The sequence below is a fragment of the Hippocampus comes genome, unplaced genomic scaffold (assembly GCF_001891065.2).
Source record: "Hippocampus comes isolate QL1 unplaced genomic scaffold, H_comes_QL1_v1.1 scaffold5, whole genome shotgun sequence".
Lineage (NCBI taxonomy): Eukaryota > Metazoa > Chordata > Actinopteri > Syngnathiformes > Syngnathidae > Hippocampus > Hippocampus comes.
Window position 1 is genome coordinate 282,562 of NW_017805701.1, and position 15,498 is coordinate 298,059.

A 15,498-nucleotide genomic window follows, 5' to 3' on the forward strand; every position below is an offset into this window, starting at 1 on the left:
ATAAGCTGAGCAACGGACAAACAGAATACACAAAAACGGGACTAAAAAAAACAAACAAAAAAATGGAACATAAAAACCAAAATACAACTAAAATGGACACACACACACACACACACACACACACACACACACACACACACACACACACACACGCACACAAAAATGGACAAAAATAACCTAATACATGAAAAAAAATTAAAGACAAAAATAAAACATGAAAATAAAAAGTTACAAGGCAGAAAAGACCAAAAAGAACCACATTTCTGAAACAACAAAAATGACCCAAAATAATAAAAAGTCTTAAAATAACAAAACAGAGAAAAAGCCCCAAAACGAACAAACAAAAACAAAAAAAGGGTGTGAAACTGAATTCACTTCACATTGGCTGGTACATTCACACACATTGTCCTGCCATGTCATTTTTCTCTTTGCTGTTTTTGTTCCACCCAACTTGATTCTTCTTCGCCACTCTCACCTTTCCCCGAAAAAAACGTACACAGTAACAATAATAATAATAATAAATTAACACAATCAAACATGACAATCAAAAACAATCACAAATTAATTGTCCTCGATTAATTGTCCACTTTCAAATGATCACTTTGTTGTATGTTGACTGGACCAAATGTGAAGACTGCCAATGTGATCAAATCAACTGTGAGTCGGAAATCAAAACAAAAATAGACCATACCTGTAACAAATGTTACCTTGAATACTGTTTACTCAAATCTGTCTGAAATTGGCTGCTATGGAGCCATCCGTCCACTGGGTGTCAGTGCTGTACAGAAAATACATGCCAACGTCAAGTGGATGAAATCGGGAAGTTCATTCGGACTGCAGAGTGAGTGTGCGGATTTGGGAACCGAAGCCCCCTCCCCCAAAATACGTCCAGCAATACAGTTAAGTGACAGTCTGAAGCAAGTCGTAAGTGAGGCGCCGCACCACTAGGTGTCAGTGTAGTACAGGAAACTCAGCCAGCAGTTTATCCAGTGAAGGGAAATACTTATGTTCACCAGCAGGGGGCAATAAAAACCAACTAATCACTTTGAGTGCGCCTGTTCTGGTTCAGTGAAACCAGCTCTATCGCGGTTCGCCATTGCCACCTCGTTTAAGGCCTTGAAAGGTTGAATTTAGAGTTCCTTTCATTTAAAGTAGCTATTTGCAGAAACTTATTAAAATAAACACGAATGCCATTAATACATTTTATTTGGGTGTTCTGAGTTTTCCAGGGCTTCACTTACATGTGTTACTGCTCCGTGTGTTGTGTGAAGGGTTATAATTACCAAAATAGCTATGCTAAGTTTCCCATTTAGTGCTGCCCTGAGATACGAGTGCCTTGACTTACAAGTTTCCAAGACATGAGTTGTCAATTAGACAATTCTTTGTCTTGGGATAGAAGAAATAGAAAAAAAGATACACATGCGCTTAAGATCTCCACCGTGGCAAAGGACGATTATCAGCTAGTGGCACTAATGCAGTTTTTGCCCCCCCATCAATAAAAAATAAAAATAACTACAAGAAAAAACAGCATGGACAAAACATTAGGTACAGCCATGTTTTGTGCTCACTTTCCGTGTTTGAAGGTTATGTAGCGAGCAGATGTTTTTACTGTGGTTTCATACTCAATGTTACGTTTGAGCGCAATGTTTATCATTATAAAACATCTTTAAAAAACAATTTGGGAGTTCTTTTGGGGGTGGGTTGCTGGAATAGATGAAGTGCATTTCCCTTCAATTTAATAGGGAAAGACGTTTTCATATACAAGCACGGTCATGGAAAAAAATTCAACTTGCATCTCAAGGCACCACTGAATATGTTAGCATTAAGCTAGCTGACTTGCGTAAGATGAACTGGTAGTTGTTTAAACTTTGTGTTTAAAGTTTAGATACAATAACTTTTTTTTTTTTTTAATGATATGGTCTCTATGTTGCAGCCTTGAACTGTTCGTGGGTCTGGAACATACCGTATTCAACGCGATAAACACCAGCTCACTGCCCCCTGTCAATCTTAAAGCTACGTTGTTCATTCTTCTCGCCTGGTTTCGTTTGTGCGAGCAGCCTGGGAGCGAAGGCACAAGATGAAGAGTGGCTTTTGAGCGAGGGGTTACGGGGACACGGGTTCCCGACCCAACAAGCATCCATCAAAAAGCACAGAGTCGCCGCCGACAACTAGAACGACGCGACGATGACTTGAACGGGGGACGACAGCCTTTCTCATGCTGTAGCTGAAGAAAAACATCAAAATCAACAATTTGGACGGTTAGCTGCTTGCTTCCCACTTAAAAAAAAACAAAAAAACAATGGAACGTGATAAAAAACAACAACAGAGGTCCAAAGACTAGTCGACGTCTTCTCGAGCGGTCACCTCCACGTGTGGTCATAACAGTAGGAACAGCTGCTCAAAAGGTCCCAGTAAAATAGTTCTGCCTTTACAAACATGTTCGTGGTGGAAGCTCATTTTAGGGCCTCTCTTTCACTAAATGTGAGTTTTATCAAACCCTTGACAATCCCAAAAGAAAATGGCATTTGTATCCCTTGTAAAGGCAGAATGTTTGGAGGCAAACCTCATGCTGTGCTAGTACTAGCCTCACAAAGCTACATTGTTAGCATCAAGTCATATCTCGAATTAAAGGTCTGGGTGAGAGCTGTTCTGATGTGCGATTATTTCATCGACATGCTTTCGTGTGAGGACAAAAAGACCCCCCGCCCCACCCACCCTCCAAAGTTTTTCTTTCAGCTTTTGAAGTGCCTTCCAATGCTACACTGTTGGATCGAAACTGATGAAGTCAAAGCTTTCAAACACACAAAAGCTGAAACGATGACGACTGCGTCTTGTAAACACGATCACAGAAAGTGATGCCACTGAGTAGCGAGTGGAAACATCTTGTCTCTGTCTCTTGAAGGCCAAATTAGTCTTTTCCTGTCAATGACGACGTGGCACAGGGATGTCGTCCATCTTCGTCACACTTAAAACGGTGTCCGAAAAAAATCCTGGCCTTTCAACGCTCTATGTAAAAGGTCATCGTGGAAGCCAGGAAAAACAACAGGACCACATCTGAGTATTTAAAAAAAAAAAAAAAAACACCCAAGAGAAGACGCAAAAGACGAGAGTCTGCTCCGATCCAGTTAAATGAAGTGTCAAAAAAAGTCATCTTCCAGACGGCAGAAATTCAAACCTTAGAGGGGTTGTACAAGGTTCCCCAAAGTCGTTGCTACTCCACCTCGTTGGTCTGCTCTGGTGGCTCCTTCCTAATGACGGGCAAGGGGTGAGCCTCCGTGTTGAACACCCAGTGCTCCAAAGAGACTTGGCCGTCGTCGGAGAATAGCAAATACAGATACCTGGGGAAGCAGCGTCAGCATAACCGGTTATGGATGTGTAACGATTGTTAAGCATGTATCTCATCAAAGTCATTTTTAACTGTCACAATATCCATACAGTACTCAAATATATTTAAGCTATTTTCACACTTCATTGCTCCACCCCGCCAAAAAAATGCTGCATGGATCCCCCAAAATTAAATGGCGTAATATTTGTTCTCTCGCTACTTTAAGAATGTTACAAATGTGTAAAAATAAAACACAAAGGACAGACCAAGAAGAGTATCGAATGTTCCTGGTCACCTTTGTTAAATTTGAGATATGGGCTCATCTTGCGAGCCATTGCAATATTTAACACTTTTAGGGCAATGTCACTTTCAGGTTTTTTTGATGTCCCATTTTGGATCACTTATTTAATATAACCATTTCGGACGTTTTGGAGGATTCTATGGCTTCTAATTGCGAAAAAAAAAAAGAAACAAATGCTTGTTTTCTTCTGCGTCTTACTTGAGCGTCTCAGCCAGGAAGAAGCTCTGCTGCACGTCGTCGTGGTTCGGCGTGGACCCGTAGACGTCTCGGATGCCGCTGTAGCCTCCCTCGACCTTACAGTGCTGCTCCAAAGCCTGTGGGACAGCGGGTTCAAAGGTCACTATCGGGGCATGTGAGAATTTGTATTTGTTTTTAAAGAAGCTTGTGTAGTCATTAGCACATCAGTATCACAGTTCAGAGGTTGAGGGTTCAAATCCAGGCTTTTTTTTGTTGTTGAAAGTTGGCTAGGTATTACACTGCCCCCTGGTGGCAAAGGTGTGCACACCAGCTGGAGGTAGCACAATGCCCACTGAATTATGATGAACAAAACCGTGTCTTCTTTTCCTTTTGGCTTTTCACCTTTCAGGGTCGCCACAGCGAATCAGTTGCTTCCATCTAACTCTGTTTTGTTCACCCTCTTCTCTCACCCCAGCTACCTTCGTGTCCTCTTTCACTACATCCATATATGTACTTCCTCTTCGGTCTTCCTCTTGGCCTCCTGCCTGGCAGTTAGGGTTAGGGTTAAGACTCAGCATCCTTCTCCCAATATATTCACTCTCTCTCCTCTGGACATGTCCAAACCATCATAGTCTGGCCTCTCTGACTTTCTCTCCGAAACCTCTAACATGAGAAACATGCGAATGTGTGATCTTGTTTTTTTTTTTTTTTTTAATTTATTTATTTTCAAAAAGCCCTAGTCACTACTTGCGGGATTTTTATTCTTCCTGTGAGAATGGTATTGATGCAAAAGTTCCATTACCATGACGGCTTCCCAGCCCCACTCCCTGTACTTTGGGTCGTGGGTGAACCTCCACATGTACATGTAGGTCTCGATGACTTCGGGCCGCAGGATGAAGTACTTCTCATTTTGGCGCGTGGCGATGGCCTCCACGCCGCCATCGAAACGGAACGCCTCTGGGCCCAGCTTCAAAGCTTAAAAAAAACAAAAACAAATCATAGAACCTTGAGGATGGAAATGTCACTCTTGGACATGAAGTGGTTGGTTCTCTATTACCGGTTCTGGAGTAGGACTCGTGACAGGTTCTGGCGATCTCGGCCGCTTGCTCCATCTGGTGGCCTGTCTTGTCGTCGGGCGCCCCGTCGGCACCGAGCGCCACCATGCCGCCGGCGAAACAAGTCAGGTGACCCATCTTATGTTCCAGAAGGCCCCCCTTCCACTCGGCGATGTACGTCAAGCCTCCGCTCGACTTCCTCATTAGGCTGCTCTCGATGGCCTGCAAAGAAGGAATTTAGAAAATTTGCAAGATTTTTTTTTCTAATTTCTAAATTCATATTCTAGACGGATGGGGAAGGCCAGTTTTTGTCATTCACCTTAAACTTGCATAAATTGAGTTGTACAATTCAGCCGATCAAGCCAGTTTCACTTTGCAGTATGATATTTGGGAGACATTTCAATCATGAGCAGACCCACAAAAAAAGTAAGCAGCAGCCATGCCAAAAAAAAAAAAGATACAGGACGTTTTGGTTTGAAGAAGTGATTCAGAAAACCGACCAAGTTTACGACTGTGTGTGCACTGGCCCTTTAAGAAGAGCCAATTCAAGAAAGACGCCTGATCCACTTTGTGGCGTCTCCTCTCAACAAATAAATCACTTTTAATCCATGGGATCAAGGGGGATTACGGGTAAAGTATCTCCTCAAGATTAATGTTGCGTTCAAGATGCCGCGATGACAACGTGCACGTTTGAGTGTGAGCAGATGAGTCTGATCGGGCTTGTGCGGGGTGGGTTCAGATGCGCTAGGCTACGCTACGTAAGCATCCCGCCATCTGCTCCGACTCCCACAATGCATCACCGCATGGACCGAGGCGACATCAGGACTAAAGTAACTCACAATCACTCAGCCGCACGGAGTGTGTGAAGAAAGTAAGAGGGAGTGACGCGTGTGTGAGGGCGTGTCTTCCCAACTGGATGTTTTGCACCAGGGCCAGGCTTAGTGGACATTAGGATTCCACACAAAGTCGAAAAATGTGAAACTATACACAAGAAACATGTCTGTGTGTGAGCGAGTGTTTGGTTTGTGTGTGAGCGAGTGTTTGGTTTGTGTGTGTGTGTGTGTGTGTGTGTGTGTGTGTGTGTGTGTGTGTGTGTGTGTGTGCGCGCGCGCGCGCGTTACCTGCAGGGCGTCATAATACATCTTCTTGGCCTCATCGTCCGTTTTGTCAGACATGAGCCAGGCTTTGAGCAGGTACTCGTAAAAGCTGTCGCCCAGTCCGCCCACAGACACATGATCTGCAATACAAGCGTCCAGATTAACCTCTTCCTCCATCATCATCATCATCATCATCCTCTTCGCCAGCTCTCAGATTAGACTGACAGTGGAGCTCCATCACGCGCCACCTCTGTTGTGTTGAAAGCCATGTCAACTGTGTGCGTGTGTGTGCGTGTGTTTGGCGGGAGAGGAGGTGTCAGCGAGTGACATGATGATGATGATGAGGAAACAAAAGAAAAGGACATTTTGATTCATCTCACAAGGAAAAAGCCCTATAAGAATAAATATAATGTATGTGGTTAGCATCTAACAAAATCAAGTCCAAGTTAAGACTGTTCTTCCCTTATCTCGAAAACAGCAAAATATCCGACATTTTAAGATAACTCGAAATAAAATCAAATAAAAATCTGCAAAAACGACAAATACAAAAAGGACAATCACCAAATTGGGTGGAGTCATGAAATAACTTCGCGATTCATTGTTGTGCCGATTATTAGCATCGTTAGCGATCGTCTAATGGCCCCCTCCCCAAATAAAATAAAGGGCATTTTCAGCTATGGTGTGCCGTTAAAACACACGGAGAGAGTGACAGATGCTCTAAATAGAGCATGATGGAAATCATTTGACAAACCAAAGACGAAAGATACTCTTTCAAGGCGACAGCTGCAGCTGCGACGCAGCAGATGATCGGCTCATGAAAATCCAGTGGAGGATTTTTCAACTTTTTTGGGGGGAGTGGGGGGGGGGGGGTTGCAAACACCCCAAGGTCATAAATTATGCAGCAAATGCATTTCATGGTAATTACGTAATGACTTTCTGGAGCCAAAGAAGCATTAAAGCAGTTTTTTTTGTTGAGGTTGAAAGTTGCTGTCTGAAGTCAGTGTACAAAAAAATAAAATAAAATAAAAAATAATGTTGATTCTATTTGTATAAATACTCGGCTAAATGCTAATTATGACAACAACGCACTTGGGATGAAGATTTTAACGCAAGCTAAAGAGGTGCGGGACCACATTTAAAGCATCATCAAGTAAAAGCAACAAAAAGTAAGTCAACATTAAAAAAAAAAGGATGAAACAAATATTCTTATTTGATGCAAGGCCGCTGTGTATAAAACGAGAGCTTGCGTCTCTATGAATAATTAAGCGAGAAAAATTGCTTTTTCTTTTCAACTTGGAGACGCTGAAATAAGTCGGAGCGTTTTCTAGAGCGAGTTTCACTCGATTAAAAACAAAAAACCAAAAACAAAACAGTCTTTTCAAGTATTGATGAGGAGGATCAGGAGGATTATGATGATGGACCCAAAATGGAGCCCCTGAAAGCAATCCAACATTAAATGTACTGACTCGACATTGGCTCTTATGTCTCTCTAAATGTGCAGCGTAAACATCGGCAATGACACTCAGGACAATGGAAATGCCATTAATCCACTCCAGCAACCCCCCCCCCCCGAAATAAAACAAGCACTTTTGTAAGTACTTACGTTGACCCCACTGGCCGCTGTTTGGGTTCAGGTAATTGGGATACAGTCCCTGAGGTTTATCCAAGCGATTGAGAACTTTGCGGATGTTCATCACCTAGGAGGAAAAACCGTCAAGAAATTTCCACTTCACATTTTTTTTTAATATACTACAGGAAATAATTACACAAAATATTTAAAGCGATTCCAAGTAAGGTTTCCAAAGAAAATAAAAAAACTAGTGCTGTCAGTTTAACGCGTTATTATCAGCATTAATTTAAAACAAATTTAACTCGATTAATTTTTTTATCGCGCGATTAATGCGGCACCACGTCACAGCGGATGTTACGTTGCTCTAAAATAATAAAATGTGCTCCAACTTTGAATAACTGCTGAGTGAAAAATGTTAATGTAAATTTGAAAATCGAAATTGCTGTTTCAGTATTTGCATTTTGCACAAAGAAAACGGATCCACGATTCCATGTTGATGAGAGCATTAAAATGGGAAAAATAGAAGAAAAAGAAATCAAAGGAAATTTAGAATAGATCAAAATTTGTGATTAATTATGGCTAATTCCGAGTTAACTACGAAATTATACATTTGATCGCGATTAAATATTTTAATCGTTTGACAGCACTAAAAACTGTTGTGTCTCGGGGAATTGGAAGACCTCATACCTTTTGGGCAAATTCCGGGTTTCCCGACAGTTTGCTGAGGTGCATGAACTCCAGATGCAGCGTTCCGTACTCGGCCAGGATGCTGCTGCCGCCCGACGCCCACGGCCAGTTGCGACCGATTCCGCTGCGCAGACACACAAAAAATGGAAACGAGTTGATTTTCAGATGTCCTGGCTCATCCTCCCGATCAATACATTCGGGGAGTGGAACCCAAGAGTCAACTTTACTGTTGAGCAGCGAAATGTACGGCCAATAAAGGGACACGTGTGTGGGTCAGAGAGTGCGAAACTTAAGTTGTTTATCGACGAAAATAGCCACTCACGATGAAAATAGCCAATCACTTTAAGATTCAACTAGACAAGTTGCCACGGCGATTTGCTCAACAATTATTACTTTCCAAAGGCGGTACAGAAGGCGCAGAAAATGTGCACAAATCCGTCTGGGTTTTTTTTTTCAGCAAAAGGCCAACAAAGAAAAAGATAAATAGATGAATTTGTGAATAGCAAAGCGCACAATCAGGCAGACACTTTTTAATCAACAGGAGCTGCTTAGTGAATTTTCACATTATCTATAATGACCCCAAAAAAAAAAAAAATCGACAGTGTCTGTTGTCACAATTTGATGCTTGGAAAATAAAAGCTCACGTGGTCAACTTGGACCTCTCGTTCCGTGTCGGTGCCTTTCACACAAAATGACGACGGGAAAAAAAATTGGAAGGATTTTAAGAGGCGGCGTGAAAGGAGAAGTGAACAGCCAGACACAGCCGCGGCATTGGGAACAATGCGGGAAGCTTTTAAGACGACGTGGGAGCTAATTAAGAGGCAGCTGTCAAAACATTTGAAGTGTGTAAAAGTGCTTAAGGAAAGACTTTCTTTGACAAGGACCAGATCAAATATTTCTACCACTGCTGCAGAAAAACTTAAAGACTAAACGAGCTTGTTATCTTCCTCACACAGGTTCCCCTTTGATGCTTTTTTTTTTAACGTGGAGAACAACTTAACATCTGGTAGCTCTAGCGTTTGTATATAGAAAAGCGAGAGGGGGGGAAAACATGCCCAGAGGCCACCAAACTGTCGATCAAGAAATCCGGCTTGCTTTAAAAAGGCTTTAAAATGTAACTTTTGGGCTTAAAAGTTCATTGGAAGAGAGAAACGGTTTGCATTAGTCAGCTGGTGTCAGCTTTTAGTTGGTCTGAAATGTGTGAGCCGTGGAGAAGGGGGTGGGGGGGGGGCAGTAGGTGAACTCATTCATTGCCAGCCGTTTTCAGAGAAGAGTTTGCCATGTTGACATCATTCAGGCGAGCATTTGGATCTTTCAAGACCCACACGATTTTGTGGTCTGAGATGACAAGCAGCGTACCTACCACTTCAACAAAATGGACAAAAAAAAAACGGTTTCGGACCAAAAAGCAGACAAAAAAAGCTTATTGCGAAAAGAAACACATTAAACAGAATAGTGAACTTGACGTCGAGATTTTATTTTTTTTTTTTGTGGTATGTGTGACACCTCAAATTATAAAACAAGATATTTGAAGAGCTTCGACTTGACTATTTTTCAACAAAATTATTTTCATGGACATTAAAGACCCTTGACAGACAAAGTTAGATTTTATTTCAAATTAGCCTCCGAATTGCTTGATAACTTGGAATATCCTAAATAAAAATGATTAGCTTTTAACCTGGAACCATAAAAAGAAAACTAATTTTTTCAAATCACCCCCCCAAAGTGGAGCTGTCCGCTTTTGTGTTTGAGCTCATCACATTTTGCTGTTTAAATATTTCATGTTCAATTAAAAAAAAATTTTATAGGTCATTTTAAGTGCCTTTTTTTGTTGCTCTCTCTCTCTATATTGAAGATGGTTCTGCAAAATATCTGTTTCATTGCTCTGCTTCGTATCGAGAGAAGACTTCAGCGTCAAAGCATTTCTTTTTTTCCCCCCTTTCTTTTTTTTTTCAAGTGTCTTGTTTGTCCTTCGCATACGTCAGCTCGTCCTTCCGGCGGATCTCGCACACTGATGCGGGTGCCCCACACTAGCTGATAAAATGACCAATCACGGCCCGTCTCTTATTGCCGAGGGGCACCCACTGCGGCTCGCTAACCTGGAAAAACAGAGCGGCCAACGTCCCATCTCCATAAATTAGCACACGTCTGTCGCTCCTCTGGAAGGCGCTCCCGCTCAGAGATGAAGTGTTTGTTGGCCCAGATAGACCCCCCCCCCTCCTCCCTCTCACTTCCACTTTTATTCTCTCCATCGCTCTTTTCTATGCTGGCGTTAAATCTATGGCAACCCTCCTCCTTCTGCTTGGGGTGAGGAAGGAGCATGGCGATGGATTCACAGTTAGCCACTTAATTAGAGACTTTAAATCGTGGCAGCCGTCGAGGGATTTGAGCCTGCAGCCCGCACGAGGCCGCCTTACCGCGCTTGAAAGTGGACGGATGCCACTTCAGCTTTGTCAACATGTGGCTTGTGAACATTTCGCGCGGTTTGTCTGTTAATAGATGAAAAGGTGCAACTGAGATGGTGAAAGAACAACAAAAAAAAAAAACAGGCAGCAACATCAGACGTAGTCCAGAAAGGGAGAAAAAAAAAAAAAAGGGAAGGGACGATTCAACATTCCTGTTATGTTCGGTTCGCGAGAAAAGCAATCATGTTCTCGAGTCGAGTGTCAAAAACTAAAGAAAAAACTCCATCCAAAACGTTTTTTTTTCTTAATTTACACTTAGCAAATGACAATACATTTTGAACAACACTTTCCACTGTAAAACTAAAAATTGGACAGCATACGCAACTTTTTGTATTCACACCTTGTTAAAAATGTTAATGCAATCTGTCAATGGCATGTGGGACGGAAAATCGAGGCGCTGAAGTGGGTCAGCCGAGGTTCTGACACGAGCCTACTCGGCCGCGCTAATGGACCCACTCAGTGTCTAAGGCCTATTAATCAAACGCTGAGAACCCAAGAGCTTAGCAATGATTGCTTCAGCCTTTGAGCCGAGCTGCGAGGAGCACATCAGTCAAATAAAGTGACATTTTTTTTTTTTTTTACACACAAGCTACTGAGAGGAAGATGAAGAGCGACAGGAAACTGTCTAACTTCATTACATTTGTCTACACCAACCGAAAACACAATTAAACACTCAAGCTGGAACAGAAACGGGCCTGCCCACAAGCCTCCTTTTGCTAAATTAGAGACTGTTGCTAAATCCAGCAAACTTTGGGCCCGTGTCATGGGAGATTCTGCATATTTGTTAAGTCTAACCTTGTTGGTTTACGGGATAAGTTCTTACACAGGTACCATTTTGGTTAACCAGATCATTTTACCGTTAATAGTTGTAAACTTTGGAGCAAAGTTGTTGAACTTTAACAGATTCAGCGGAGTGTGGACAGCCGCACAGCTTTAGCATCTATATGGTTTCGTTTTGTCTTTGGTAAAATACATCCAACATGTAAACATTGCAGATTTTGCAATTCATATACTGTAGTCGGTACAATTGTAATTACGGAAACATTTTTAATCTCCTTTCACGAAGCCTGTTTCGGATGTTTCGCATCATATGCTAGCGTTAAGCTAGCTGACTTTTGAAAGACACAATTTGATGGTGTGGTGGAATAATTTGGTGTTTAAATATAGACTTCTTTTGTTTTTACAGTTTTATAGTGAACTGCAGGTGACACATTACCAGCTTGAAGTAAAAGGAGGTTGACTCGACACGTCCAACTTTGCTCAAATGAATTCTGTTTAGCTGACTAGCAACATGGACAGTGAGTGAGCCAAATGTAATGGTCCAAAAATATCGGACAACTTCATGGGTCTATTACACAAACGGATTGATTCATGAATTGACTAAAATGAGTATCCCATGACTTTTAAGACTGTAGCGGTATTAACGGGCGACAGTGAGCGGCTGACATGTGCCACAATGGCCAGTCAATGTGCACTGAACTTTGAGAGCACTTTATCAGTATGCTTGCTAACGGAGGCCACGCTGGCTCCAGCTGATAACGAGCGCTGAATGCTTTCCATGGGATGCTAACCCTGCGGGTGGCGCCACCCGCCGATGGCCCTCCCGACACCCACACACGCACAACAGACACCCACACGCTTTTCAGTGTACTTGAGTGAGGTTCAAATGTTTTTTTTGGCCAGCGCAGATGTCGGTGGCGCATCAATCGTGCCGATCAGTTGGATTAAACGGCGTTTTCCTCTCGGTCAGGGGCAATCGATGTTCACGCTTACGGAGCGGATCTCTTTCAAGGAGCTATAGAAGGCTTATCAAGAAGAAGCCGCCTCCTGCGGATCGGCTAATAAGCCCATCCCCATTGAACGATGAATCCGTCAGGAGGGAATTCATGGTTATATTAAAATTGACATTTGTAGCTTATAAAAAAAAAAGAATTAATGGGATGATTTCTGAATGGTGGTGGACAGGACTCCTAAAATGTTCCCAATGACAGACACACCAAAATTGGTGCGCTTTTTAGCATGTTGCTGCATGTAAAAGGCAATTCATTTTCGACATATTGTGGCAGCTCTCAAGAATAGATCTTTAGCGAGAGAGCTCGGCTGGGCCGTGTGCAAACACACCAAGGAACTTGATTTGAAACAGCCTGTTTATTCCCGTGACGGCTGGGATTTTAATTAGCGCCTGACAAATCGCGCCGTGTCGTTCGCCGTTTGCTCACTGGGGCCCAGGGGTTGAACGAGACAAAATGGAGGACGACTATTCTTTTCATTATTGGGTGTTGTTGAAAGAGGTTTGCTATTTTCGTCTTTGTTGTCAGATTTCTTTCTTTATTTTTTATTTTTTTGGAGAGCTTCATTACATTGGCAACACTACTGAAGAAACAAAGTGGGTTTACGTGGCGGGTCTTTGGACAGTTGGTGGCTTACCTCTTGAGGTTGAGCAAAGCCCAGGGGATTCCGGTGGGCGTTTTAAAGGCCGGGAGCAGTTTTTCACCCAGCTCCACCGCTTTTCTGCGGAAAACCTGCGGGTGACAAGGATGGACGTTCATTCTTCGAGGCAGGCAGAGTGAAACTTGTACATTTTTACATCAACTGGCAACTGAATCCTAAAGCCCAACATCACTTTACTGTGAATGCCAAGCCCCGACTCTAAACCAAAGACAAATTAGCCTCGCTTCCTTTCCATGGCTGTAGTTTGACCCTTGCACGTATTACGTCCGCTACTTTCTACAGTGAAAACCGCAGTGGTCAGCAAAGATCGTCTTCAAGCCTGGAGCTTCGACTGTACTCCCAAGTCCTGAGAGAAGTCATGTATCCTGTCAGCATCCATCTGTCATCAAATATAAACACTAGTGTGAGGCGGTCGTTGTCTTGCGGGCGTGTGTTTCCCCAGAGAAGGCAGCACACACACACTGCAGGGTGTGTGAAGGACCAGCAAAAAAAAAAAAAAAGACGAGTAAAAGACGAGTCAGGCGGCAAAGCTCAAGAGGCCGCTTGTCAACAGCAGAGTGGAAACGCCCGCGGAGACGCAACATCAACTATTGCTTGCACGTTTTGCTCTTTGGGTTGTGATGACATAAAAGTATCTACGTCGGAGCCGGCCCCCTTTTGTACTGCATACATTAATGGCCTAAATCGAGGTAAATTCATCTCTTTGTGTTCTGTTGCATGTGAGTTTTTCTTTATTCAATGCTAAATATTGGAATCTGCTTTCAAAAAAAAAAAAAAAAAAAATCGAGATGGTCGGATTTCAACCAAATAGCATTCAAATGACTTCCTGACATCATCTTCTACGGGCTTTCCGGATACTCGGTTGCACTGTTGATGCCAAATTACCCCGTTGTGAGTGTGCGAGTGTGTAACAAGGCGTCAGAGCCCGGTGATTAATGCCTTTAATAACACATGGAGCACACTGCAGGGTGGAATAAAAACACTCGCAGGGACGCGCAGAAGAATAATTTATACACGCCCGCGTCCAAGGCTATCACGGCGCGTGCCAAAGCAGCTTTAATAAGCAAATGAATTACAACCAGACGGGCTGCCGAGCTAGAGGAGAGACTGCGATCATTAGGAAAAACTTGTTGATCATCACATTTCACACCTGGATGCCCCCATGTGGAAACATCCACTGGGGGTAATGAACAACATGATGAGGAAGTGCGAGTGATGCTCGGGGTCAGTTTAAGGACGATGTTGAGGTTTGTAAGAGTTCACCCGTGAGATGGTCATACTGAAAGCTTTCTTTCGAAAATGAACAAGAAGCACGCGTCATCATATTAGCTCAGAAGAAGAGGTATTTTCGGTTGCAAGAACAGGGCAGGGAAAAGTCTCTCGGACCCTCCACATCCTGGTCACCACCTCTTCCAGCTCCTTCCATCAGGCAGGTGCTCTCGCACAATGCGCACTGAATGTGAATGGCGTCTGATGAGGAAGTGCGAGTGATGCTCGGGGTGACTTTAGGGACGATGTCGAGGTTTATACGAGTTCACCAGTGAGATGATCATACCGAGAGCTTCCTTTCGAAAATGAACAAGAAGCACGCGGTCGTCATGTTAGCTCAGAAGAAGAGGCATTATCGGTTGCAAGAACAGGGCAAGGGAAAAGTCTCTCGGACCCTCCACATCCTGGTCACCACCTCTTCCAGTTGCTTCCTTCGGGCAGGCGCTCTCGAACAATGTGCACTGAATGCGAATGGCGTCTTCCCTCTTGCCTTCGTGACCCAAAACGAGTGACTCCAAATTCCATTTTTTTTTGCACATCGCGGCGTAACGGTATTGACCATTTTAGTTTCTGTCGCCGATCAAGGACTACTCATACAAAGTTGGATTACATTTACTGTGCGGCTGGTCACTTTAAATGGCATGACGATTTGTCAGTGTACGCTGTCTGTGCTTACATGTCACATCTTTGTCAGAGTTGCTTGTTACTGTAATACGAGTGGAGCTTATACTACCAGAGATAAATTCCTCGTGTGTTTTTACATCATTTGTCAATGTTGATGATTCTAACAGACTGCAATAAACTCTAAAATGCTTTCTGGCAGCTTGAGACAATGTTTTTAGTGCATTTATTGGAGATATTCACCGCTCGGAGTTTTTACGGCCACGTCTCTTCAAAATATCCGACGCGCGGTCTCAAAACGGCGTTTGGAAATGGTCTTTTGTGACGCACCACGGGAACGGCTGGTATGAGTGCTGCATTGACCTTTGCGATGCACTCGGCTCCCCCGTGCTCCAGCACATACTTAGACGCGGCGCAACACCGCAAGCGCTCCCGTTCATTACTTCCCGCCTCTTTCACGACCTTCAAACGTCGCCTCTC

The 15,498-nt window shown here is 43.2% G+C and overlaps 1 protein-coding gene across 1 annotated transcript in view; it reads right to left on the minus strand.

Annotated features, from left to right (window-relative positions):
• Window positions 1–1,188: 1,188 nt before the first annotated feature.
• man1a1 (mannosidase, alpha, class 1A, member 1) overlaps window positions 1,189–15,498 on the minus strand; it is a 76,111-nt gene continuing 61,801 nt past the window's right edge. Inside the window, exons 7-14 of the mRNA XM_019882751.1 lie at window positions 13,105–13,199; window positions 8,213–8,336; window positions 7,559–7,652; window positions 5,980–6,095; window positions 4,861–5,080; window positions 4,606–4,778; window positions 3,825–3,940; window positions 1,189–3,338 (exon numbers count right to left, since the gene is read on the minus strand). Coding sequence (XP_019738310.1) covers window positions 3,212–3,338; window positions 3,825–3,940; window positions 4,606–4,778; window positions 4,861–5,080; window positions 5,980–6,095; window positions 7,559–7,652; window positions 8,213–8,336; window positions 13,105–13,199 — 1,065 coding nt within the window. The 3' untranslated portion in view covers window positions 1,189–3,211. The remainder of the gene's footprint in view (window positions 3,339–3,824; window positions 3,941–4,605; window positions 4,779–4,860; window positions 5,081–5,979; window positions 6,096–7,558; window positions 7,653–8,212; window positions 8,337–13,104; window positions 13,200–15,498) is intronic.